This window comes from Acanthochromis polyacanthus, chromosome 14 (assembly GCF_021347895.1).
Source record: "Acanthochromis polyacanthus isolate Apoly-LR-REF ecotype Palm Island chromosome 14, KAUST_Apoly_ChrSc, whole genome shotgun sequence".
In the NCBI taxonomy this organism is placed as follows: domain Eukaryota; kingdom Metazoa; phylum Chordata; class Actinopteri; family Pomacentridae; genus Acanthochromis; species Acanthochromis polyacanthus.
The window spans coordinates 39,623,877-39,650,262 of record NC_067126.1 but is presented as its reverse complement, the minus strand read 5'-3'; the positions used below and the strand labels follow the sequence as shown (position 1 = coordinate 39,650,262).

The 26,386-nt window shown below is 41.0% G+C and overlaps 2 protein-coding genes across 3 annotated transcripts in view; both read right to left on the bottom strand.

Annotated features, from left to right (window-relative positions):
• LOC110959998 (cytochrome c oxidase assembly factor 5) overlaps nucleotides 1-26,386 on the bottom strand; it is a 523,208-nt gene that overhangs the window by 395,503 nt on the left and 101,319 nt on the right. The gene's annotated exons all lie outside the window — the stretch shown is intronic.
• Nucleotides 1,282-4,729, bottom strand: pou3f3a (POU class 3 homeobox 3a). The gene is given in 2 exon segments (XM_022210944.2): nucleotides 1,282-3,249; nucleotides 3,252-4,729. Coding segments are annotated over 2 exon segments (1,266 nt in total). The 5' UTR covers nucleotides 3,571-4,729; the 3' UTR covers nucleotides 1,282-2,302.

Sequence of the window (26,386 nt, the reverse complement as noted above, 5' to 3'; positions counted from 1 at the left end):
AACGAAAACCCTGCAAACAGTTTGTTTATCATCTTTCTTCCGTCCGTCAGCTTATCTGCGTCATCTCCAATCGTGTCCCCTCGGCTTCTTCAGAGTTTGAAAACTGACTTGGAACAACAACAGCTGCACAGGCAGACACGGAAAGACCCATTCAGACCACTCATTCATGCGAGCAGACTGCTATTTATAACCACAAGGCCAGAGTTTCCTTTAAATCCTGCCAAATGTTCAGGGAGACAAACAAACACACACCTTGCATACTTTATGTGCTGCTTGAATGTGTGTTTTGACCGTGCTTTTGATTCATTTAGTGCTGACAGTAGAAAACAAAGTTGTTCCAAGAAGGACAGAACAATCAGGGTCAGTTTGACTTCGTAAGCCGGGGCGTCAGTATCTGGGATGTGCTCACACTGTAATCAAAAGTGTAACATCTGCAGTAACGCATTAACTTCCAGGTTTGTGTTTGCTCCTCAGCGTTCTCTCTGGTTTGTCAGCAGCTACTGTAGCAGCCCACCTTTGACCTCTCTCCTGGTTTCACTGCAACTACACAACTCTTTCGCTTTTTCCACGTCTTGCTCCTTTCTTTTCTTTTATCCAAACGACCCCGGCTCATGTTTGCGTGTGCGTAGCTACACGTATGTATTATTCTGTGTCATGTTTGCGTGGATCAGAGGCGGCAGAGAAGAAACACAGATTGCTTTTCAGAGCCGCCGTCCTGAGCTCCTCGCCGCCTATCTGCCAAACTCATCATCTGTGGCAAAAGATCCGCCGCCTCGTGTCACTCCATCTCGCTGTCACCTTGGCAACCGCTGCCGAGGTGAACTGCCAGCTGGGATAGCCGACCTCCGCTGGCTGCGTTCCATCGGGCTGCAGTCCACAGCCCTGCCACAGGATGTATGTGGCTGGACTGATATGCGGCGCACAAATGAAGAGGCAAACTCCAAGAGCAGGCTGCTGTGTCGAGTCCAGTCAGTCTCCAAGGGGTCAGCGCAACTTCAACACAAACAGGAGGCATAAAAACGAGGAAATAACGCATGGCTAGAGGCAGATTATTTGGATTTACGTTAAATACGAGACTTGAAGCAGTAATGATAAGCCACTGGGATGCAGCTAATGATTATGTTCAATGTCAGTGTACTATTTCAGGTTAGCTGTTAACCTGTTTTGATAGAGACTGTCAAAAAATGGTGAAAACGTCCGTCACAGCCTTCCACAATTGATTAACGGAGTAGCTCTGAGAGAGATATTAACAAGAAAGAAGAAGATTTTATTTGTAATGCTTTGTCACGTCTTAAAAAAGTACAGAATAATGGTTGTATAGTGTCTTTGGTTTGCATTAAAGACACTTAAAATTACAATTTTGGCATGTAGAGCCTTTTCAGTTTATAGGACACTGTCAGCTTTAATATTTCACTAAAATGATAAAATGATGAAAGCGATACTGAATGTGTGTACGCATCAAGAATGATGGCCATCTCACATGTCAACACAAATTTTTTTATGTCAAATTTATTAAATAATTAGTCTATTCCATGAAAATAAACACAGTGGAAAAAATAAATAGCCCAAATCATCACACAAGAATACACAGCAGACTTGTACATAAACTGAAGGGAATGTTTTGCAAAATCTGAGAAAAAGAAGAAGAAGCCTCCTATAAACAGAAAAAGTACATTATTGGAATAACTGCAGATTGCTTGTTGACCACCTCAGACTGAGTCACAACATAAATCCACCGACACACAACACAAAAGTGAGAAACATATTTGAAGGAGGATAAATTATTATTATTGCTCATTATAAAACAACTTGAATAAAGCGCATGGAATCAAAGTCTTTCATTTTTAAAACAGGAAAAACAAAGTTACAGGCTACAGCCCAGTCTAGCATGTATGAGGGACATCAAATTCTGCAGCATTACAAGGGAACTGTTATTTTTACAGTACAGAGATGTGGAAAGAAGTTTGATCTGTTTGAACGTTTTGGCTTTGAAGCCTCTTAAAGTGTTTAGTTGGAATTTTAAAAAAGACTTTAAATTGTTTTCTGCTCAGATTCAGATAAGCTCGAAGATATTTTTGCTCCAGAGGTTGTTTCATAAAGCAGAAAAATACCCAAACAATGCGTAAATGGACATTTCTCCCGCTCTGACGGGATCACTCACTGGATAACATTGTTTCTGAGGAATAACGCACATGGAGAGGAAAAGTTCACCAAATATTCTTGTCAGTCTGAGAAACAGTTCTCTTAAAAAAAAAAACAATTCAAACATTTCACAAATGTCATGTCCGTCATTTGGTCATTTTCACGTGTCGCTGTACATCCTCTTGCACTCTATGGAGGGAGACGGTGTGTCAGGTCCCATGCTGCCCACCTGTGAATACGCGTCCTCCGGGGTGCGCGGGAGTCCAGGCGGCGTCATGCGCTTCTCTTTCTGCCTCCGGTTGCAGAACCAGACCCTGACCACCTCCTTCTCCAGCTGCAGAGTGTCCGCCAAAGAGTTGATCTCCTGCGCGGAGGGTTTGGGACATTTCAGGAAGTGGCTCTCCAACGCGCCTTTTACGCTCACCTCGATGGACGTGCGCTTTTTCCTCTTCCTGCCCTGCGTGGCGATCTTATCGATGCTGGTGGGGCTCCCGGTGGTGGAATCGGCCTCTTCCAGCCATTTGTTGAGCAGAGGTTTCAGCTTGCACATGTTCTTGAAGCTCAGCTGCAGCGCTTCGAACCTGCAGATGGTGGTCTGGGAGAAGACGTTGCCGTACAGGGTGCCCAGAGCCAAGCCCACGTCTGCCTGCGTGAAGCCCAGCTTGATCCGTCGCTGTTTGAACTGTTTGGCGAAATGCTCCAAGTCGTCGGACGTCGGGGTGTCCTCGTCTGAGTGCGACTCGTGGCCCACCCCGGGGTGCTGGTGGTGGTGCGTGTGGTGGCTGTGGTGGTGGTGGTGGTGATGGTGGCTGCCGTGCTCCAGCTCTGGGGACTCCCCGCGCACCAGCCCCGAGTGCATGAGGCTTTGTCCGGTGTGCGAGCTCAGCATCCCGTTGACTGTAAATCCTCCGGGCTGGGAGTAGATGAGGGACTGCTGCTGCTGCTGCTGCGACTCACTGATGCTGATGTGCGTCGCGGACGTGCCTCCCCAACTTCCTGGGTGCGTCTGATGAGGTCCCAGATGTGGGGACCTGTGGTGCAGAGCCGAACCCGAGTGGAGGTCATCCCTGCCGGTGTTTCTCTTCACGTCTTGTGGCTGGGGGCTGGGGGCCACGGGGATCCGGCCTCTGCTGCTGCCGCCGCGGCTGCAGCTGCTGCGGCTGCTGCGTGAGGCAACGATGTCACCCACTGGTGGGCATGGCTTAGCATGTGTCCTCCGTTGCTCGCCACCATGGCTCCGTGCATGAAGTCACTCTGCACCATCTTAACTGAAGGGTCTCCTCTGTATCCACTAGACACTGTGGTCACAGCGGTGCTGCCTGGCTGCATGCCACCTCCCCTCCGATCAGAGTGAAGGACCGGCCCGGATAAAATCCTGCTGCTGGCTAGGTATGGACTGGAGGTGGCTGTTGCCATTCCCCAAAGCATATATCTTAAGACGTATTTCTTTCTTCTGATGTTTGATTAAAGTCCAACTTTTTGCTCTAATCCATGAATAAATTGTCTATTTCAGCACAAGCGATTTTCTTTTGCGCGCTTAGTTAAAGAAAAAAAGTGACAAATCAATCCATAAAGGCTTTGTTGGTAGCTTTAGTGCGTGCTGTAACCTGTGTGACACAACACGCTTTTTTACTCATTCCGGTGCAACAAAACGACAGTTTCAGAACTTTTCTCTGTCCCGGGAGCTCCACCGTGCGTAATCCTAACGATATGGAAATGCACCTTCTTTGATCCGGAGCTGAGGAGCTGCTACACCGCTTACTTGTCTACTTGCTTCTCTGATATTTGGCGGAGATTAGATGATAATGACAAAACCTCGACAACCTCTTCGATCGGTTCAGTTGAGCTGCTCCTGTCCGGTGCGTCCTCTGCACAGCGAAGGAGACGAGCATGTGTTTACGTTGTGCCAAGACTGCGTATTCCTCTCCCATCTCCATCCAATTACAACAGAAAGGCTGTGCAGGGCTCCCGCTGATTGGACGCGCAGTCAGAGAGGAGTTGGTGTGTCTCACGGTCGAGCCTCGGGTGCACAGAGTTCGTGCTACGGGAAAAAAGCAACATTTTGCTTAAAAATAGTGCAAATCGTGGAAAAATACGCACGAAGTAGGCTGGATGTGTCTTCAAGGATGCGTAAAGTATGAACCAGAAAAGAGTAGACTAGATGAGAAATCCTGCAACAAAACTAAACTTGTTGGGAAAATATACAATTTAAATATTTGACTGTATTATTCTTATTGCTGTAATTATTGTTTATTGCACCTCTTTAACCAACTTTGAGAGAATTAAGGGACCTAAAGTTTGTGACGTCTGACGACAATATGTCTGATTAGTCCTGTTTATCTCGGTTCTAATAACTCAGAGCAGTTGAGGCCTGAATCGAGGATCCTCACATCGTGTTTGGGAACACAGGGGGCTTTGAACGCTTCTTGCATCTTAATGCGCTCTCCTTTTCACATGGTAGTCTCGGCCACGGTGGCGTGACGCGCCGCGCTGCTGAGCGCTGAAGCTGCACAAAACCGAGCCAGCAGTTAGATTTTTCCATCCTCAAAAATATAAATAAACCGATTCTAGTGCGACGTTTGGGTCTCCTGGGTCAGTTTATGGACAGGCTGTGAAATGAACGCGTCGCAGGGAGCTCTGAGCCGCGGGTTGGCCTCGTCTTTTACGGGCCATGAGAGAGTTTAGGCTTCGACGGAGACACTTGGAGTTCTGTGACTGGAGGAGAGAGCCAGGTGAGGCCCAGCAAACGTGTTGCTAATTTATGTTTTTCAGCGGATTTGTCTTGGATCGTGTCCAAAAGGTTAAAGATAAATAGACTCCAAACCTCCCCTTCCCCAAACAGACATAAACTGAGCCCATTATCACAACATTTCAATCCCATTATGCTCAGCAGAGACTTACCCAGTGTTAAGATATAATCAGACATGAACAAGGTAATACAATTCTGCAGCAATCAAAATATGCTGAATGATTTATAGTCAATTTATGTGGCATCCTGTTTCAGGCAGTCATAGTGTCCTAAAAGGAAAATTAAAATGAATTAAAGCACTTTAAGATCCTAATAAGCTCCCTTAGTGATGCAGTGACAGGATCTCTCTCAATAAAAGGAGCATTTATAATGAGTTATTTTTCATAGGATTGTATTATTTGTGAAATCAACATGACACAATCACTCATACACCCACTTAACTCTCAGGATGGGGTCAGACGGTGCTGATATAATAATTTGCAGAAAACATTCAAGAAAGTGAATAATCTGCTGCATTTAAATGCTTTAATGAGCTTCTTTACACTTTAGCCTCTGACTGCACATTAAAGTGTCGCAACCTTCCAGAATAACCAACTTTACTGTAAAGCCGCAACACTATTCAGCCATTAGTCACCAATGGTAATTAATGGGTTAGAATATTTTTTGTAAGAGGAAAAAGTCAAACTTCCCTGGATTTAGCTTCTTAAATGTATTTTCTAGTTTTCTCAGTCATCTAATACGGATTATCTTTACACTGTGGACAGAACAAAAATGAGATCCTCATCCTGGGCTTTGGGAAACACATTTTTTTAAACAAACAAGTAATGAATCAAAAATCTACAGAGGAACTGGATGAAAATGACCTTTATCCACAGCCTGATAATTCATACTTGCAGTCCTACTTTATAGTAATAACCAAGTCATCAAAGTTTATAATCTGGTAATCATGGCTTTATTCATAATTGTTAAATTATTTAATGATTCTACAGAAATACATTCTGTCAATACTACTTTTTAGACTGCTTTGCATTAAAATAAGTTAAACTTGTGTATTCCTGATCAGTCTGACGCATGGTTCCACATAATAAGCCCCTAAGAAAGAGTCCGTATGATAACAGTCTGCAGCCAGGAATGTTGACTGTCAGATTTTCTTTGCTCTGAAATTTTTTTAATACAGAAGCTGTTCTTTATAGCCTTTTTTTTAGAGTTCTACATAGTCTTTGTAGTTATCTATCTATCCATTCATCCATCTATGTTCCTGATGAACGCAGGAGTTGTTTAAACTATTAAGACGCAGCCAAAATGGGTTGTTTAAGCAGCTGACAGCCACAGAGTGTTATACAGTTGGAGTTTATTTAAATTTCATGCTTTATTTCCAACAAAAGGTTGCAGATAGACTCTGTGGTTTAAAGTATTTGCAATATAATAACAAAATGATAAAGACAATGTAGAAAATTCAGGAGAAGTTTCTGGAATGTGTCACATCGTAACACTTCTAATTTATGACACCGGCTGTAATGAGTTTACTCAGTTTAATATTTGAAAAGCTACATTGTTGCACTTCTTCACTGAGTGATTATTTATTCCGCAGCTTTTAAAACCTGTTTATCACTGGGCTGCGTTCAGGAAAACAACAAAAACATGCAGGCGAAGCTGTACAAAAGCACCACAGCGTTCCACATGTTTCAAGCCTACCAGCATAATGGAGAGAAAACCAGACCAGTCGGAGAGGGCAGTAATGTTTTTCATGTGTTGTGCTGCCTGGTCACAGCACTGGGTCCTCTATTTGTTATTCATGAAGGAAGCTGGGTGAAGAGGCCTTCTTATGATGCACATTTTTTCTCTCTGTTCCCTCCCTCCCTCTCTCTCCATGGAGCTGCTTGACAACTAAGCAAATAATCTGTTTTAGCCGTAGTGAATTCCACAATTAATCTAGCATAATGAGCGTGACACCGTCAGCTAATTGACATTATTGTTTCTTTAAGATCATCCTCAAAATAATTCACACAGACTTCTCCTCTCTCCCTCTCCGTCTCCTTCTCCTCGCCCTCTGTTGAGTCTTCAATATGCAGATCGGCCATTTCTGTCCCCGGGCTATTTTCTTTGGTAGACTTTTGAAATATGCAAATGCTTCCAACAAAAAAAAAAAAGAAAAAAATTGCGAAAGAGAAAAAGGAAAAGCCTTCATCTGGGCTCCAGGAGTTTTCCATTCAAAGAAACAGATGATTTTCTCTTGTTCCTGCTCTTGTTTTTCTTTAGTTTGCTTTGTCAGTCAAGGGTCTGTCTAATTAAGACGAGAGAGACGCCAAGCAGGCAGACAAAACAAAAATTAATTTGCAAGGTTGACAGTGTTGTCACTAAATTTATTTTTCTGCAGAGATTATAACAAGATCTTCCTCGCAAGATTGTTGGCTGAACACTTGAAAGCGGTCTGTTTACGTTGTAGAAGCTGGAGGACCAGAAGAACCGAGGCCTCCTCTTACAGAACGCACCCAACTGTGTGTCTGCACTGAGAGAACACAACTTATCCTCATCTCCATCCTCTCTTTATTCCACCTCTTCAGTGTCATCCCGCCGTTCTGATCATGAGTGTGTTTGACCTTCAGCTCTCCCTGAGTCAGAGAGATCCTTCACAGCGTGAGCCTCTACCCACAACCCCCCGCTGTGTGTTTAAATCACAAGCAGAGGCAGAAAAGGAGAGAGCCAAGAAGAGACAAAGTGGGGTAGTCGGGGTACAGAGAAGGAGAGAGAGGATATGGAGGGGAAATGATCAAAGTGCGTTCATTTCCGAGGTACTCATTCAGAGAGAAATATGAGACAAACACAAGCAATGATACTCAGATTTAAAGGCAGATGTCTGTGAGGTTTGGACGCACGTCTTAATGCGCTGTGATGTTTCAAAACTGCTCTTCAGGCAGTTCAAACATGATTCACAGAGGATGAAAAGTTTGCCGGGACAGCCGTCTATTTCCTGTTCCTGCTGGATGCAGAGGAGACGAGGAAAAGGGAAGAGGGCAGCTCTGTTCACAGGAACGACTATCAATTACAAACTCCCCGCTGCGACTTAAACGATGACACCCGACGGACAGACACACCGGCTAAACGCTGCTGTGGGGCCGGCCCATTACGCAGAAATGGGGGAAAGTTAATGTGTGAAAATTACATTCATTAATCCCAACGGATAATTTGAAAGGGGCCAAAGTGGCAAGAAATGTCAGAGAGAATACAGCAGGGAAATGGTACAAAGACATCAGTCATTTCTGTGCGCTCTGTGTGTGTTTTTGGGTTTGTGTACCCAGGTGTTCGCAGGTGTGAGCAGAGGCTCTTTCTAAGTGTCTGTGAGCATTAACATAATGGCAAAAGGTTCACTCGCAATGATGGCATTGAAGTCTGTGATTAATGTTTATGCTAAGCTAAACATGGGAGAGAAGAGCAACATCTGGGCCATCACAGCGGAAAAACTGAGGAAATTGAGAAAAGATGAGCCTCTTGGGGTTTTAGAGCATTCAGATAAAGTTGCGGCCTATATGAAAAATATGGTGCTTCTCCTGCTGCAAAAAATATAAGACATGTAAACTGGCTTAAGGGAAAGGAAGCCTTTAAGTTTTTAATTTCCTTTTAGCTTTTAGCAAGGCTCATGAGCTGAAATAGAAATAAAGAAAAATACACTGTTACTGCATTTGTGGTTGATTTTTTTTATATCTTCCAATTCTGGCATCTACTTTTTATCCATGTTCTGTCTCTGAAGTTTCCTCGCTGTCCTTCGGATACAACTGCAAACAGTATGACAGAGAAATTTAGTCAGGAAATACCTGCAGCTCTGCAGCCTGTGGCTACGCACAACTGTAGCCCTGTACCCAGGCCCGATCCGGAGCCAAGTCAAACAGTCGGCGTCCCTGAAGGCTCGGCCCGGCTCAGTCTGGCTGGCCTGCGCCTTTCATGAATGGACAGATTTCTCTCTGAAGCTCCCACCAAGGTCCACGTGGGTATAAAGGCTTTCTGTAGTTAAGATGATTCCTCAGGTGGGTTTCGGAGGGAAAGAAGGAAGTATCACATACTGAAATGTTAAGTGACTTCTGATACGAGCGGCAGAATCTTTTGTGGCATTTAGACTGTGGTCCCATTGCTCTGTAAATCCAATAGAAAGATTAAACTGTTTGTAATTGATTTATCTGGATCCAGCTGTGGATGATTGAAATATCAGTTGGGTCAATATCTACTGGAGGGACTTTTGAAATCTATGGGATATATTTTGCACATATTTTTATTAAAAGCAAAAAAAATAATGTTTTTATCTTCATTATGATCATGTCTTTACAAATTCCATCATTATTTATTATGGAAACAATCAAAAATGACTGGAAATCACTAAAATATCAACTAAATAACGTCTGAATTTAACACCAACCACCTTCTAATGAGCTAAACAATAATAAAATGAGCTGATTCACAAAGAGTTTGGATTGTGTTCTTTTATTAAGGTGAGATAATCATGACAGATATTTCTTTTTTGGCAATATATAAAATTCTATATGGAAAATAACTAATTAAATCCCTTTCCACTAAGTGCCCCGTTCCAAAAACTCCTCTCCAGGAAGTGTGTTGATTCCAGATCACATGACCTGCTCCACATGATGTCATTTCCTCCTGAAGAAAAGACTGGAAGACTCCAAGGCTTTCTGACTTATTTCATAGAAAGTAGTCAACAGGTTTACTACTAGATCTTTAGAAATAACTTTACATTTTACTCAGTTGTATATATAATATTTAGAAGAATCTTTCTCTAAAATACCATGTGGTGTTTGGTTATAGGCGGCCATGTTGGTCTTAGGCCTGAAAACAGCTAAAATGTGGACTATGATATAAAAAGTCCTGTAATTATATACTGACCCAGTTACCTTTTTTGTCGTATTTCATCAGTTTATATCTGCTCAAAAACAACAGAATGTTCAGAACCTCTGAACATTCCACCAGGTGAGAAGTGCATGAATTTATGATTATACTGGAATTATCTGAGCAATCTGAGGAAAGAACAGCAGAACATGAGAACGTATCAGCACTGAGCGGTTCTGTGCAGATCGGCCGAGACATCCACCAAAATGCAGCACATCGGAACCTAATTAAATAAATATGACGAGTGCCTACAAACGCAGCGGGTTAATGATGTCATGTAGCTTTGAAATAACACGTTTTCACATTAACAAGACACAGTTCTCGTCACATTCTCCTACAGGGAGAAAAATCAAGATATTTTTAGTTTCTTGAAGTATTTTTAAATTCCGTTAAGTGACACATTCACACTATAAAACAATCATAAAGGAATTTAGTCAAATCAACTCATCTATTACCATTTGAGTTTTGGAAATATATATCTTGGTAAATTTCCATTTTTTCAGCCACTTCAGCATTTAAAAACACAAGTCATCCAAAGATGCATTTGTAGTTTGAGAAGACAAACATGGTGGAAACACGCTGTATATTTTTGCTAAATGAATTTGCTTCTTTTCATAATAATCAAAAGAATATGACAAAAGGCTATAATGTTAAATTCAGTCCTCACATCCACAGACTAGGACTTTTTATTTCATGAGAAGATCCTCACATGTTTTTGCCGTGACTCTGGTCCAAAAATAAAAATAAAAAAAGGTTTCAACAGCTGAGAAAATGCAAAAGGAGAGTATAACACTTTTCTATGTGGCTAGTTAAAATAATTTAATATCTTAAGTTCACTGAACTAGCTTTCTTGAGTTCAGTTACACTTTCAGAACTGAAGTAATTCATCAACCAAAATGCAATTAACTCAGACTCCTGAGCTGAATGAACTCCAAATGATTTACAGTGTAGTTTTTTCCATGCAGAACAAGCAGACTAACCAATTAATTTGAGTGCCGATCAAGGTTTTGAAAGGGAAAGATAATGCCACTTGTATCTGTTAGTGGATGTGAGGCAAATGGACCATTAACCCAATTTTAGTGACACGTGCTGTACGGAATAATTTTCTTTGGTATCAACTGAATAGTAGTTGTTCATACAGAACTAGAATCTGTACCGTAGTCCTCTTTACCCGTATGAGACAGTCGGCTCAGCAAAGTCCATGCCTAATGAGGACTATGTGATTTGGTTAAGAGGTCTAGAAAAGGCCATGAAGTGGATCTTGTGTTGGCATTTCTTGGTCAATCCTTTGTTTCCGAGGTCAGAGCACATTCAAAACACCAGAACCGAGCTACAGTGCTTTAAGGAGTGCTTTATCAAGCAAAAACTGATTTGACTTGATTTTCTTTTTTCAGATTTACCACAGAAAAGGCTGATCCTCAGTTCGGTGCTGTGGATGGTCACCGAACACAAAGCTTCGGTCCATTTTCACCCTCGATGAGGCGTTTTCACAGCAGCAGCTGATTTCAGCAGTTCCTCCCTCACAAGGTTCACATTCTGTAAGGATTCACTGGTAGCTGCACACATGTCCTTTAGAAACGCACACGGACCTCTTCATGCACCCACAGGCAGCCGGGGGAAATCAATGTCAAACGGGGAGTGAAGCATTTGTTGGTTGCAACGTTTGACTCGGCCTTCTTGAAGACGTGTCCTGCAGACGCTGCAGCTCACCTTGTGCCATCAAACCGGCCTCAAGCGCTAAAAGCTGCACGAGCGCGATCAGAGCCGACCTTGGCATGCGCAGCGAGAACACAGCCTACTTCAGCGCCTGTCTTTGATGTACATTATCAAAGACCTTTCTCCTCCTCTCCTCCCCGGACCAAAGGCTACTATTGTTTTTGTTGTTGTTATTGATATTGTTTTCCACCCTTATAGCACAAAGCAGTCTGACCATGACTCTGATGCTAATGTGGAGGTGGAGAGGGTGTTTTAATGAGCTGCAGAGTAGATCAGAGGGGCTCCGGGGGGTTACAGAGAGGGAATAGGTAGCACTGAACATCAAAACACAGCTAGTTCTCCAGCTCCTGCTTTTCACCAGCCGTGACCTTTCAGCGCAGCTCGGAGATGCAACGTGGATATTAGGAGTTTGTGCTGCAAAACAACAATACAGGAACAAAACCAACTAATAAATGTAGGACAGAGACATGTTTATCCTGGTCACCGTTAACCCTCTAAACCCAGAGCAGTTTCTTGGTGTTTTTTTTTTACTCCCATCACAATTTTACTCTCTGTGGGCTCTTTTTGAACTGCAATATAAAGTCCTGCACCTCTATGGAAACAGACAAGCTTTACTGGAGGGGGAGGGAGCCCAAAAACATCCTCTGTGCAGTACAATCATTTTATCATAAAAATAAATGTAGTCATAAAGTGCTTTCAGTCGAAAGATAGAAACAATAAAAACATCAGAAATCCACAAACATATATAAACAAACTGAAACAATAAAAAGAACATCAGTAAAATAAACAGTTTAGGATTCATATAGCAGTAAACCAGTGGCTTTGTTTTCAATCCATCAGTGGAAGATGTCTGACTGATTTCAGCAGCTAGACTGTCCCACAATGTCGGTGCATGGAAGGAAAAAGCCAGCTGTCTTTCTATGGACCTCTGGGACACTCAGAAGCTCATTCCCCTGGGAATGGAGAAGACCAGTGGGGACACATACGGGACAATTCCATTTACAGTTTTATATGTTAGCAGCAGCAGCTTAGAGTCTGCTCTGACCTGAGCAGGTAGCCGGTGCAGAGGGGCTCATATCTACTGGCTCTGGACCATCTGCAGACCACAAAGTCATCTAAATGTGACCCAACAAAAGCATGAATTAGGACCTCAGCATCCTGAAACGACAGGATCGGTCATGCCACAAATCGTTAAAAAACGGAGTCAACATTTTTCCAAGTGTGTTACTAAACGTGGGGAAAATGTGACTGTGCATACTAAAGCTGTTTTTCTTACATTTTTAATTTGTTTTGGTATTTTTCTCGTAACACAGCCTGCAGTTCACCTGAACAATCTCACAGCTGAGTCAGTCAGAGCTTCTCAGTTGTGCAAAAGAATGCATTTTTTACAGGACGTTTAAAGCAAAAACAGTAGGAGTTTTGGCAAATTCTTAAAAGATACATGTAGAATAAAGTCATTTTGATGAAATGCCACAACTTTAAGCATCCCACTAATAATCCATTCATACACTGACAGAAAAACAGGTGATTCTTTTCAAGTTTTTACTGTGTCTGGTTCTAAATATTGGCACGAGCCATTTTATATATTACATTTATCACATCAATAACTCCAAAAAGAATTGCCATCTCTTAAGAAAAAACATGACAAAAGTGAGCTTAGAGCAAGGCAGAATTCACATAAAATTACTTTTGTGTAATCATTCGTGAGTTGGTATTTGAGGATCGTTGGTAAATCTGCACGTTTTGTGGAATGTTTGACAAATTCTGACATAAACTCTGACTGCTGACCAGCAAGAAATCATCTGCTGACTGCTAGGAAAATAAAGAACCAAACAGTTCAAATGGAAGAAAGTCATTCAAGCTTTTTTGTTGTTGTTTTTTACTTTTAATATTAAACAAAAACAAAATAGTAATCCTGTTTTACATGCATATACTGGAGTAAGAACTACACTCATGCTAAAAACCTCCTAATAACACAGGAACAACACAGAACAACAGAGTGCTGCAACCAAACAACTAAACAGCAGAAATGCAACAGAATAATAACAGAATGATAGAATAAATATTCAAGAAACAACTAGAAGAAGCCAAAAAAAGAGACATTAAACGGTGAAAAGAAAAGTGGTGTTGATGATTATTTTGAGGATGAAAACTTTTACAAATCTAAGGTTGTCGGCTATGAACAGTTTCCTGATTCGTAACGTTGATGAACAATCTGTTGTAGAAAAATGTGCGACTGGTTTGGATTTAGTTACGAAACAGGAATTGTTGGCTGCACAAAACCAGCTTGTGAATAAATTGTGTTGAGTTTAATGTGCTGTTTGCAAACTGTGCGCCTCTGAATAAATGATGTCCAAAAACAAAATGTCAGAGCAGGAGAGAACATGTTCCTAACTGTCCAGCATGTTATTTGCAGAGGAAGCAGGAGATGCGTTCCCAGCAGTGCAGCATGGAGCTCTACCACCACGGATTCAAAACCAGATTAAAGCTCCAACTGATCAAAGTCAGCAACTGCTCTGCGACTCCAAACTCCAGGGACACCGAAAGGTCTTAAATCTCTGCACTGCGTCTGTTTCACGCTAATTTAATAGAAAAGGTGTTCAGAAATATGCTTTTTTTTGGCAGACATGCAGTAAAAAAAGGAGGGAATTTATCTGTAGTCTCCGAGTTTCACAGCCAGGTTAGAGTTCAGTGGAAAGTGAACTTGAACAAAGCAGATGGGAGGAAGGAAAAGAAAGGACTTGTTTACCTTTCCTCCCCTTCTGGGTGGAGGGGGATTCATTAGCTGCTGTGTAAATCAATCTGCTTCTTCTTAAAGGCCTGTCAATTTAGCCCTGATGTCTGGCAGCCTGACATCGCTCACTGGATATTTAACTTGAAAGCCAATTAATCATCATGATTAATTCACTCACAAACCACATGGAACTGTTCGCCTTTACCTTATGGAACGGGAGGGCGAATTCTCCAGACTTAAAAAGGGAGAGAAATGAGAACTATTGAAAGTCTCGCGGCTCTATTCACTCTTGATCAGACTCTCAATACGCACTTTCAGCTGCAGCTCCTCTGCAACCACAAAACCTTCAGCTCCACCAACACTTTACAGAAACACCATGGCGGCCTGCTAATATAGAGTCCTGCTTGTAATTGGGTTTGCATTTAAAACCTAGAATGTTAACACAGGTTTGAAATGTAAATTTGATTATAATGAAGTAGCTCCACTGTATAGAAAAACAGTCTTTCCTGACACTTCTCGCCATGCGCCGCCTGGCTAATATTTTCCTAGCTTAACACAATATTGCCTCTCTCTTCCCCGTCTCTCTTTTTCAATGAAAAGGGAGAATTACACATTAGGAAAGTGGAGTGTGAATACGTATTCCATTCACCGCTTTGTCATTATCTTCCAAAGTCTCAGCTGAGGTAATGGAAATGACCTAAACTGTGTGCAGAGCTACCCAGAAAGACGGTTCTGCTATCAGCCAGCGAAAAAGATGATTTCCCCGCTCTTCAATCACCTACTATTATTTCCTCTGCTAATTCAGCGAGGCATGCGAGAATTTAATCCATTCTTTTAGCCGCGGCGCTGCAGAGGATTGTGGGAACTTTGTGTGGTTTTATAGCAGCGTTCCAGATGTGATTTTACAACAAAACTGGAGATCACACAATAACAGCAAAAGAAAGATTGTCTCTTCTTCCTCTAGATGCAGTCACCTTTTCCTGGATCTTCCGTCGTCACTGGCCAAAGCTGACTCAGCAAAGTAAAGAAAGCTGGAATGATTCATGACAGCGGTCGGCTGACTGATGGCTTCTCATTTCAGCCGCTGTTAGAGCTGCACGCTGTAAGAGGACACAAGCGGCGGATCAATAAATCAATCAATCATATCGCCTCCTGACAATAGCGAACCACGGAGAGAACTTTCTTTAGTTGCAGCCTAATCACTTTTGAAGCAACAAATGAACACCGTCATTGGGGAGTTCAAGTGTAAGAAGTGACAGCTCTGTTCGGATTCAGCACATTTCAGTGCGTCTGTCTGAACACCTCAAAGGCGACGGATTCCGTGTATGCCGGAGCATCTGTTAAACACATGTCGCGACTTTAAATCAGGCCTGAGGTACTCATGCTGGTTGGGATGAAGACTTTTCTATCGGTTCCATAGAAAGAACGAAACACACTTGACATGAGATTAGAGATGTCGATGGGAAGCTTTAATGTTCTTTGCAGTATTTTATTCTCCTTTTTTTGTCTGTGAAACAACAAAACCAACAATGCCTGTGTAGGCCGTTCAGATAAACCTTTTTCCTCTGTTAAAACTTTGTCTAGAAACCTTTTAAAGGAATATATGGATGAGCCAGACTGTTGCAGAAATTTACTTTCAGTGCACTAAAAACGATGTCCTCAGCTGAAAATGTTTACTAAACTGCACCGTTTAGTTCTGTTAGCGGGACGCTTACAAAAAAGCTAAAGCTGGGAAATTAATGAGCCTGTTTTTCTAATTAAACAATGCATGTTTGACCCATTTTTTAAACTGTATGGCTTCAGTAGGAACCAATGGCCTCAGGGCATGGAAGAAAGGGACGTGAAGTCAGAAATATGAAGAGACACACTGGCACATTGCTGTATTTGCTCTTTAACCTGGATTTGTTGTCATTAATCCTCCGAGCCCCGAGCAGTTTGGGGTCGTTTTTGTCTCCCGTCACATTTTTACTCAATGAGGGCTCATTTTTCACTGCAAAGCAAAGTCCTGCACCTCTATGAAAGCAGCACAGCCATGGCTACCAGTAAAAAGACCTCAGAAAGTATTGTGCAGTATGACGCAGCCATAAATCAAAAAAAAGGAAGAAAATGTAGTTTCTCATTTAAGCCTCGTATCGTCCTGTGGGTCAAACTGAAGTTAATTTCACTGGATTTTGGTTGATTTTTATGTGAATGTACTTAAAGAAAATATCAGAAGTTTTACTGATATATATGTAATCACTTCAGATATTTTTAGGATTTTTTGGAAGATTTTTACTCATTTTGTAGAATTATTTACAAGAACTTCCTTGGCAAATTTAGAAGGCTTTTTAAAAATAAAACTTTTAAGGAATTATTGGAATTTTCTTAATGAAGTTTTAGCAAATTTTCAGAAATTTGAGGATTTTTTTTGTTGAATTTTTGAATTTTTTTTCAGATAAGGAAACAATATTTTTTGGTGCCCATAAATGTTATTCTGTTATTTTTAACTATATATAAATTAAAGAAGCTTGAAATCAATATAAACAACAACCAGTATAGAAAAGTACACCAACTCTACATGCTAAAGATATTTTATGACAACCACAGTCTTTTTTACACGACGTTCCACCTCAGTTCTAGATATTTCACCATGCTGAATGCATCTTCCAAAACCCTACCGCCAGCTTGCTGCCCTGTTTACCGTTTTTATGCCAAACCACATTTAATTTTACTCCAATCGCTTGAATTTCTTTCACGTCTGCTCGCTGTTCCATGTAAACACTGCCTGCAGTTCAGACAAATAGTCTCTGAAATTCTGTCATATGACTGCTGGTCACTCATGGTTTCTTAGACGTACTGACAACAGCAAACGGTGTATTTTTTATTTATTTCCCCTCGAAAGTCATGAATAAGAAAGCAATTTTGATGAAAGTTCTCAACCCTAGATTTGGTTAATTTTTGTGACAGAACTACGCATAACGCATGAAAAAAACTCAAGGAAAAGATGATTCTTCCATTAGTATCCGTGCAGTTCAGTGACTTCTATGACAAATGAAGTCCAGAGCTGCCTTTAGTTGCTGTAAGTATTTGACTAACATGATCAAAATCAAGCGAAAAAGAGCCATGCTGACAAAAACATTCAGTCACTAATTTCAGCATCCAGAACCTCCTGCTCAGACGGCATGGATTCCACATGTGAGATATTCATCATTACAACATTAAAGCCATTTTCAATAAATGATTCATTTTAACTTCTTCATTTACCATGCACTGTCCTTTAGAGCATATTTTCTCATGCTGCAGTCCAGAGTTGTGGTCTGACACAGAACAACTCGTCTCCACAGTTCCACAGAAGTTGATCAATCACATTAGAGCTCTTTTAATTAACTTATCCACCTCTGTTGATAGACCTCCCCCACACAGACCCTACCACTACACGAAACCTCCCGCTGAGCTGAATTCTGCACCAGACTGTCCGCCACACAAGCCCAAGCGTCTATTTGAAGAGCAGGACATGAAAGCAACTGCAGACCCTCCACGTGGGCTTGTATCGGATCTTAATTAAAAAGCCTTGCATATTATTTTCTGTAACAAAGGGAAATTTGGGGGTTCATTTAAATCCAATTAGGCCTGTGCTGATGCCTCAGGAGATGAGAGAGTAATTGCTGTTTGAACACGAAGGTCTTTGTTCTGGGCTCCAGTAGATTGATAAAGGCAATAAGCACACAATGTGGAGTGACTGGAGATGGGACGGGACTGTGAACCTACAGTATGAAGACTTAAACACACCAGGACCTCATAACAAGACAATTAGTACTGTGGAAATTGTTCCTTGTTTTGTGCTGGAAAAAAATGTGATTGAGCCCCCTGTGCTGCAGGTGTTACTGAAAAGATCAGTTGAGTTAATTGCTTCAGTCATTATTGCCTTATACCACATGCAGGGAGCCTTGGCGTAATCAAAGTGCCGACTGTTGGTGTTTTATTCCACTAACTGAAGCAAATTTCCTGTTGTAATGTCGCTGTCATCCATTTCCCCCTCACAGATTCATCTGGTGCCAAAGTGATTTAGAAAAGGCTCAGGTGTGTCGTCCAGCTGACCGAGGTGGGTGGTGATAGTGATCAATAAGCTCCCAACACAGCAAACACACACACACACACACACAGTTTTCGTTTTTCTATACCGGTGGGGACTTACCATTGACTCCCATTCATATCTAACTCCTAACCCTTACCCTAACCCTAACCCTAACCATCACCAAATCAATGCCTAACCCTAAACAAACGTTTTTGCACTTTTACATTTTTTATTAACAACAGCATGGCCAAGAAAACGGTGTTGCCACCCGTGGGGACCTCATTTTAGGTCCCCACCGTAAGACAAGTCCCCACCTTTATAGCAAATAGTCAGGTCAAAGTCCCCACCGGTATAGCAGAAACAAGTACACACACACACACACACACACACACACACACACACACACACACACACACACACACACACACACACACACACACACACACACACACACACACACACACACACACACACACACACACACACACACACACACACACACACACACACACACACACACACACACACACACACACACCGTTCTTTAGGAGAACCAATATTTGTTGAATTTCAGGGGAAAAGCTGCCTTTGTCTTTGCTGCCCTGACTCAACAGAGAGGTTGACCTGATATATAATCACCTAATGTATGCTGCATGTATGCACACACACACACACAGGTAACGGCCATATCCTCCTACCTTTACTCTATCTGATGATCTCTCGATTGTGTCTGAGACAAAACATACACAAAAAGATTTGTTACTCTAGCATGATTTCTTTCTGTCAATTATTGCAAAACAAACCCAACATTAAAGGAATAGCTACACTATACATATATATATATATATATATATATATATATATATATATATATGTTACAGGCGAAATTAGAATCCAGGCAGATTTTAAATCCAACTTGGCGGAATTATTACAATTTTGATTTCATCTAGGCTAGATTGAAATTTGAAGGGTTTTGAATACAATATGTTCTGTTAATGTAATTATTTGTTTTCTCTAACATTATGTACCTTGAAATTTGGTTTTAGATACAAGGTAAATAATTCCTTAGAAGTAATGTCAACTTTTGTCCTCAACACTTGGCAAAATAAACAGGGAAAAGATTATGTTGTCAAAGTAGTTTATGGGTTGTTTTTTCATATACTGTATACCAAAATCCTGTTAGAGGGTTAGGGTTATTCTTTCTAATATACAGGCTATTGATATATCAAGATTGAAATCTTTACTAAAACCATGGTAGGATTTTGATTTTGCTTAGGTGAAATCAAAATCCTAATTCTGCTTAGGCGGATTCTAAATCTGCCTGGATTCTAATTTGGCCTGTGACATACATATGTATGTGTATATGTATATATATATATATATATATATATATATATATATATATATATATCATGGAAAAATAATGTCATGGGACAAATGATCAGACCATCCTTGTTTTCTTCAGTTTCTTGTTCATTTTAGTACCTGGTACCACTAAAGGTTTACTCCCTGAAGAATACAATGAGCAGGACTTTAAATGCAGCTGATTCCATCATACTTTATGTCCTATCTGACCTGCTTCAGCTTCATTGTATTCCAGGGTCTATAAGAGGACATTTCAAAGGTCTAGAGTGGTTTCCTGCTGACATTTAAGCTGTAGAACAACTCAGAAGCTGTCAGCTCTCATATAACACCTAAAACTAAAGAATTATGTGAAGCCACAAAGGCAGCCATCATGAGAGAGAGACAGGTAGAGAAAAAACTGAAGATCTCCAAGACAGACGTTCATCACACCAAGAAAAACAAACCCAGCATGGTTCTACCAAACTGCTAGCTGGTCAGGAAACGTCTTTCTACCACCAGATGACCGTCACTCATCTGTTCCTGTCAGGAATTATCCTCAGACCTCCAGGAACCTTAAAAATGAGTGGATACTGTGGAGAAATGGGACTTGTTGGACAAGGACAGTTGGAAAGCGACTTGTTGAAGCTGGTCTGAAGTCCCACAGGGCAGGAAGAAGCCCGTCATCAAGGAAAGGCAGAGGAAAGCCCGGTTACTCTCTGCTGGGATCACAAGGATTGGACTGTTGATGACTGGGCTAAGGTTCTCTTCAGGGATAAATACAGTTTTCACTTGATGTCCACTCCAGACAACTTATTGGTTAGGAGGAAGCCTGGAGAAGCTCCAAACCAGATGTCTGCCCCGACAGTAAAACATGGGGGTGGATCAGTGACCATTTGGGGTAGTTTCAGTCTGGGTGGATCAGGGACAATGAACCAGGTCATGTTTGGGGCTACTCTAGAAAACAGTCTTCTTCCATCAGATGGAAAACTCTTTCCTGCCTCCAATGACTGAGAGTTGATGAGAAGATTGGTGCCAATCTCATGGGTTAAACATGACACTGCTGCCAACAGCTGGTTAATGTGTCACAACAATGACAAAAAAAAAATCTTAATTCACTCCCCACAACAGAGAAACCTTGACAAACTTAGAAGCAGTTGATGCATCATTCTGGATACAGCCCTGGAGTCTTGTCATCAAACAGTCCAAGAAGTTACTGGACAAAAAACAGCCTAGCACAAACCACTGTAAAATGACAGCTTTTTGTTTTCATGCTTTAGTTTTCAGTCCAGGCCCATAAAAACCTCTATAATGTGGATCTGGACTGCTGCTTAAGTAGAGACATAAACATGGTATCATAAGTTTCCCTGCTGCCTCCAAAATCTGAGTTAAAAAGTGAAAGTATAAAACCAGCTAGGTGAGATTTCTGAAACTGGGAAAACACATTCAATCAACCTAAGATATTAAGTTTAATAAAGTAGACATGTGGACTGGATCACAGACAGCCTTGTTGGTCTTCTACATTGGTAACTCCTCATTTAACATGGAAAACCTACCGCCTCAGCTGTTCAACTATTTCTAACCAAAGTCGGTGCAGAGACAGTCTGTGAGACTGATCACAGTAACATTAATGTCTGTGGATAGGGGCTGAATTTAACTTTTGTCATTGTTAGATCGGTTTTCATTTTTAAGAAACCACGGCTTAATTTAACATGCATTAAAGATACAAAAGGTTCCAACAAACCACAAAAAGAAGAGTCACTGAGGAGTTTTAACTCTCTAACAAAACATCTTAGGAAGAATGCAAGTCCTACTTTTGTTTCTAATAAACTTAATGTAATGAGTTGAGTGAACTTAACAATTTAAACCAAAATGCCTCAAGGTACAAGAAGATCTAAAATGGTCTGAAAATTAAGGAAAAAAATAGACACTATGAGTTCAAGTAACTAAAAATGTATTTATTTAATATCTACCTTAAGTCAACCAGATGAGTGGATTTGACCAAATTTGTAAATGATGTTTGTAAAGCAAATACGCATATTTTCCAAAATGATGAATGATTTTTGGGGTTAAAAGGTCTCATTAGGGTTTTCATGGTTACTAAACGGTTTTGCACTTCGCTGCACCTTTGAATGAGCCTCATTCAGGACAGACAGCAACATCCACACACAAACTGGAAAATACAGCCAGACCAGCTGCAATGAGACCACTGGAGGGAGGAGAAACTAATCCAGTAAAATATTCTTGTAAGATCTTTACAGATGCATTTTAACATTCAGATGATAGCCATTAAAATATCTATCAAACACCTGCAGCAGCCTTTCCTGAGTGGATGTTTTAGAGCGGTTTAACTATTTTTGCTCAGCAGAAGAAAGAATAAGTTCAGCAACAGAGTTTTGTAAACCCCTGAATATCAGATTATATCATCCATAATATACAACAAAATACCCCAAAACAAGCACCTCAGGGCTCTTAACTACCTTACTCACTAAGGATTTTGATATATTCTCTGATTTATAGCAGCCAGTAGACAAAGACAGACACTAGAAGGAAAGATCTTGTACTTGATTTGACATGAAGTATCAATCGGATTGCATCCAGACTGGATTATGGACTCCCGGAGTATTTTAGACGTCTGTTTGTTTGTCCTCATCTGTGTATTCTCATTTGAACTAGTCTAGTAAAGTCAGTTTTATTTATACAGCTTCACAAATCATGAATTTGCCTGAAGCAGCTTTACGATCTCCAGAAATAGAAAAAATGAGAAAAAATAGCCAAATGACAAACTGTCGTGTCACAGCTGCAGGAATTAGCACCTCGCCGCTAACTGAGGGCAATATTCAGCCCTTTTTGAAGAATCCTCCTCTGTGGAATATGAACACACAGAAAGTAAAAGCAGCCTGATGCGGTGATCCATCACCACGTCTCTGCTTGTGTATGTGTATTTAATGCATGCTCGCCTAATTAAATCACCAAATCGATACCACTGAGCTGCTAGTAACCTCACAACTGCCTCTTATGTGGATAGAATGATTCTTACTTCCACGTTCTCTCTCCGTCTCTCAGTTCAGGTGAAGTTGTACTCAAGCAAAAACTCTTAACTTGTTTTAACATCCTTTCCTCCCTTCCTCCATTTCTTCCTTCCTTCGTCTTTGGCTCTCTGGAGATGTTCCTTTGGCTTAGGTAGTTCATCTGGGAGAGGAGGAGCAGCCACCAAAACACCCGGGTCACATCTGGAGAGGCCAGAGGTCACATGATGGAGGTTAAAGGGCAGATTTCTGGCTTTAGGCCAAGGTCAAGGCGGCAGAGGTCAGTGTCTCAGTTTTAGCCTGATGCTGCCCTTGGCCTTGAGCAGATCAATAAGAGCAGGTTCTCTGTTTGCCCCGGTCAAACGATCAATGAGACATTTACATTTAGCCTCGTCACTCAACAACATATCCCAATATCCCCAACATTTCTCCACCCCACGATCTGATGTCCACAGCATCCTCACAGCAGCTGTTCTCCTTCATTTACTGGTTGTATCATTCATGATGCCAATGCAGTTCTATTTACTTTAAGTGTAAGAGATCAACATTCTGGTGCACTGCCCTCCTCCAAAAATAGATTGTGAGTTTGAAGCTTTTCCCTCCTTCTTCCTTTGATCTCTGCCTGCAAATCACCACCTAATTACAAAATACAGGAGGTCCTGGACTTATGTTGGAGTTCCGTTCCTACGGTGTGACGTAAATCGATTTTCATCTTAAATGTAAACAAAGCGTTACGTACATCATGATATCTATCGGTTTACGTATTTGTACAGCTACAGTAATGAAAACCGCCGTTAGCTCAGACTGAAACACAACTCAGTAGGAAAACAGCTGTAAACTGTAAGTCTGACTTACGTTTGGTAGCTACAGTGAAGTTAGTGAAAAATCCAATGTGGCGGCAAACGGAAACAAAGCCGTCTGATAGCGCTGCGTGACGACGTATTCATCCACTCGCTCACCAAGTGCTTCTGCTGAACCAGTTTCAACGTAAGAAGGAAAGAAAATGAGGACCGGCCTGTAATCAGTTCCAACATAACGGCAAAACGACGCAAGTCCAGGATGTCCTAAACCGGCGAGGACCTCTTGTATATGCACCTATTCCTTCAGTTCTTCAAGAAGAAACTCAAGTGAAACGTTGAAAAAAACATAGAATTTTAATTAAAGTATTATTGACATCAAGTGGAGTTTATGGTTTAAGTGGACCGTAGATGTAGCTCCCAGAAGAGTAGATGTTTTATGATATATACCATGTTTTAACTCAAATATGTTGGCGGTACCAGACAGATTCTTTAATGAAGTCATCACATTCTTCAGTGTTTGCATTATCTCCTTTTATTCTACTTTTGTTTCTGAAAGACAAAGTGTGTTCATGTGGAGTTTGGGTAGATGATGCTGTAGATTGTTAGAATTTTTACGCTACACTGTAGCTTTTGATTGCTAATTTCAAACATCCGTCAATTACTTTTATAAACCAGAGATCCTGATAACTTATAGGGCGTCACATGTAGCGAGGAGTCATCTCCAGAGTGAGAAGTTCACTTCTAATCTACAGAGCTATTGGTTTACAGGTTTAAACTAACAACTTCTCTGTTTTGATTCAGTCATTGCATCATTTCCAGATGCAGAGAGCTTCATGTTTTAACTGACAACGCCCTGGTCTGTACACTATCTGACAAGCATCAAACAATGTTAGCCAGGAACACAGTAAAACATTTAGCAGCTAAACAGCCTATTTCCTCAGAGGACTCAGCAGAGACCAGAACAAATGTAAATATTAAACTTGCATTATGTCTGCAAGTTGACCAGAAACATAAGAAATGAATGCTGAAAGTGCTGCATGTCCACTGGACGTATAAATGAGCGCTTGTTTAAACCAGCTGAATGAATTTCATTGCTGAAGATATGCCGTTTAATCGACAGTTTGCTCGTGCTAGTGCAGTTTGAACTGGACTTATTTCTCTACAGGACGTGGGATGGTTTCAACTTGTCCTGCACTAGTTGCGTGGGGTGTCAGGAGAGGGAACAAACTTTATTTCTAGCTGATACTAAAATAACTGAAGAGCAAAAGGTTAATCATAAGAATACTGGGAGCAGGCAAAGGTTAACCAAAATCCAATGAGGCAACAAAAGCACAGGGAGCAAACTGAAGCGAGGAACAAAGCAAGAAAAAAAGGATTCAAAACTTTAGAAACTCTGAATGCATGAATAAAAAGAGCACAAAGAACATCAGAACTCAAGCAAGTAAACTGACAAACTTGCAACTGAAACTAGGAGAAACAAGACTCTGTCCACATATGTGTATGTAAAGAGAAGCTGATTAACGAGATGAGGCGGTGAAACCTGGGAAAAGGGCCGGACAACCAAAGAGGAGGAAAAACACGCAAAGGGATGACGTGAAACCACAGGAGAAACATGAGGAAAGGGGAATAAACGACAAAAACACTCATTGCAGTCAGTTTGATCCCATTCAGAAAGCATCATGTTTCATCCTAGTTATAGTCACAGATGCAAAGATAAAGCTGTTGGTAAACAAACTAAGAGGTCTTCCCATTTTTTAGCCTGTCTCTGGTCAATGATTAAGCCCTTAAAACCTTTCTTTTTCTATGGTAGTGCTCCACAGGCAGCATCTTTGTATTTAAAAGCTGATCTCTGATAGATAGAAACATGGAAACAAATCATATTGATCTATTTGGCAACTATTGCAAACCTAAGAATGCAAAAAAAAAAAAAAAAAAAGACAAAAAATCTTAATCTGTTGTAAAGTCAGGTACAAGTAGGAAGCAGTGTTCACAATTCAATCTGCTTTATTAGCATGAATTTGAGGATGGAGTATTTTACAATTTAGTAAGTGGAAAAGAAATGAAATGTGTGTTCTCTGTTGGTTAATCCTGCTAACGTCCAGATCAGCCCACTATCTCATCCTGTGATTACAGAATAAATTGACACACCATGGTGCAAGTCATGGACATATTCTTGCATTTTTAAATGCTGTACTTTTAATTTTTTGGAGTATTTTTATTTGCTTTCCATCTAAATAACCCTTATCTCCCAAGTTCCGATAATATGTACTGACTTATGTCTCAACTGCTACAATAAATTCCTTAAAAGTGCAATAAAAAATTGAAATTTTTTTCCCCACATATGGTAAATGGTCTGTATTTACATAGCGCTTTACTATACCAGCAAGGTACCCAAAGCGCTTTACAAGATACGTCACATTCACCCATTCACACACTGATGGAGGAAGCTGCAATGCAAGGCGCTAACCACGACCCATCAGGAGCAATTAGGGGTTAGGTGTCTTGCTCAGGGACACCTCAACATGAGCTCAACAGGCTGAGGATCGAACCAACAACCTTCCAGTTACAAGACGGCCACTCTACCCACTGAGCCATGCCAACCCTCACATATATTTCAAAACACAGAAATTGCATCGCTGTATCCCTCAAATTTGTAAATGTAAAAAAAAGTTGCACAATATCCTTTGGAACCACAGGAAACCTGTTTGGAGTCTGTACAGAACTTGCTTTTTGAGATATGGTCAATTTTGTAAAGTGAAAAAAAATAAGGGAAAAATTTGAGACTGTGAAAGATTTTTGTTGTGTGTGCTTCATTTTAGAAACCCATCACTGCAACCAGAAAGCGCTGTGAGACCTGGTGAATGTGTGAAACGTTAGTGGAGCTCCCCAGATTTTATATGCAAAAAGAATGATCGATCTATCTTATCT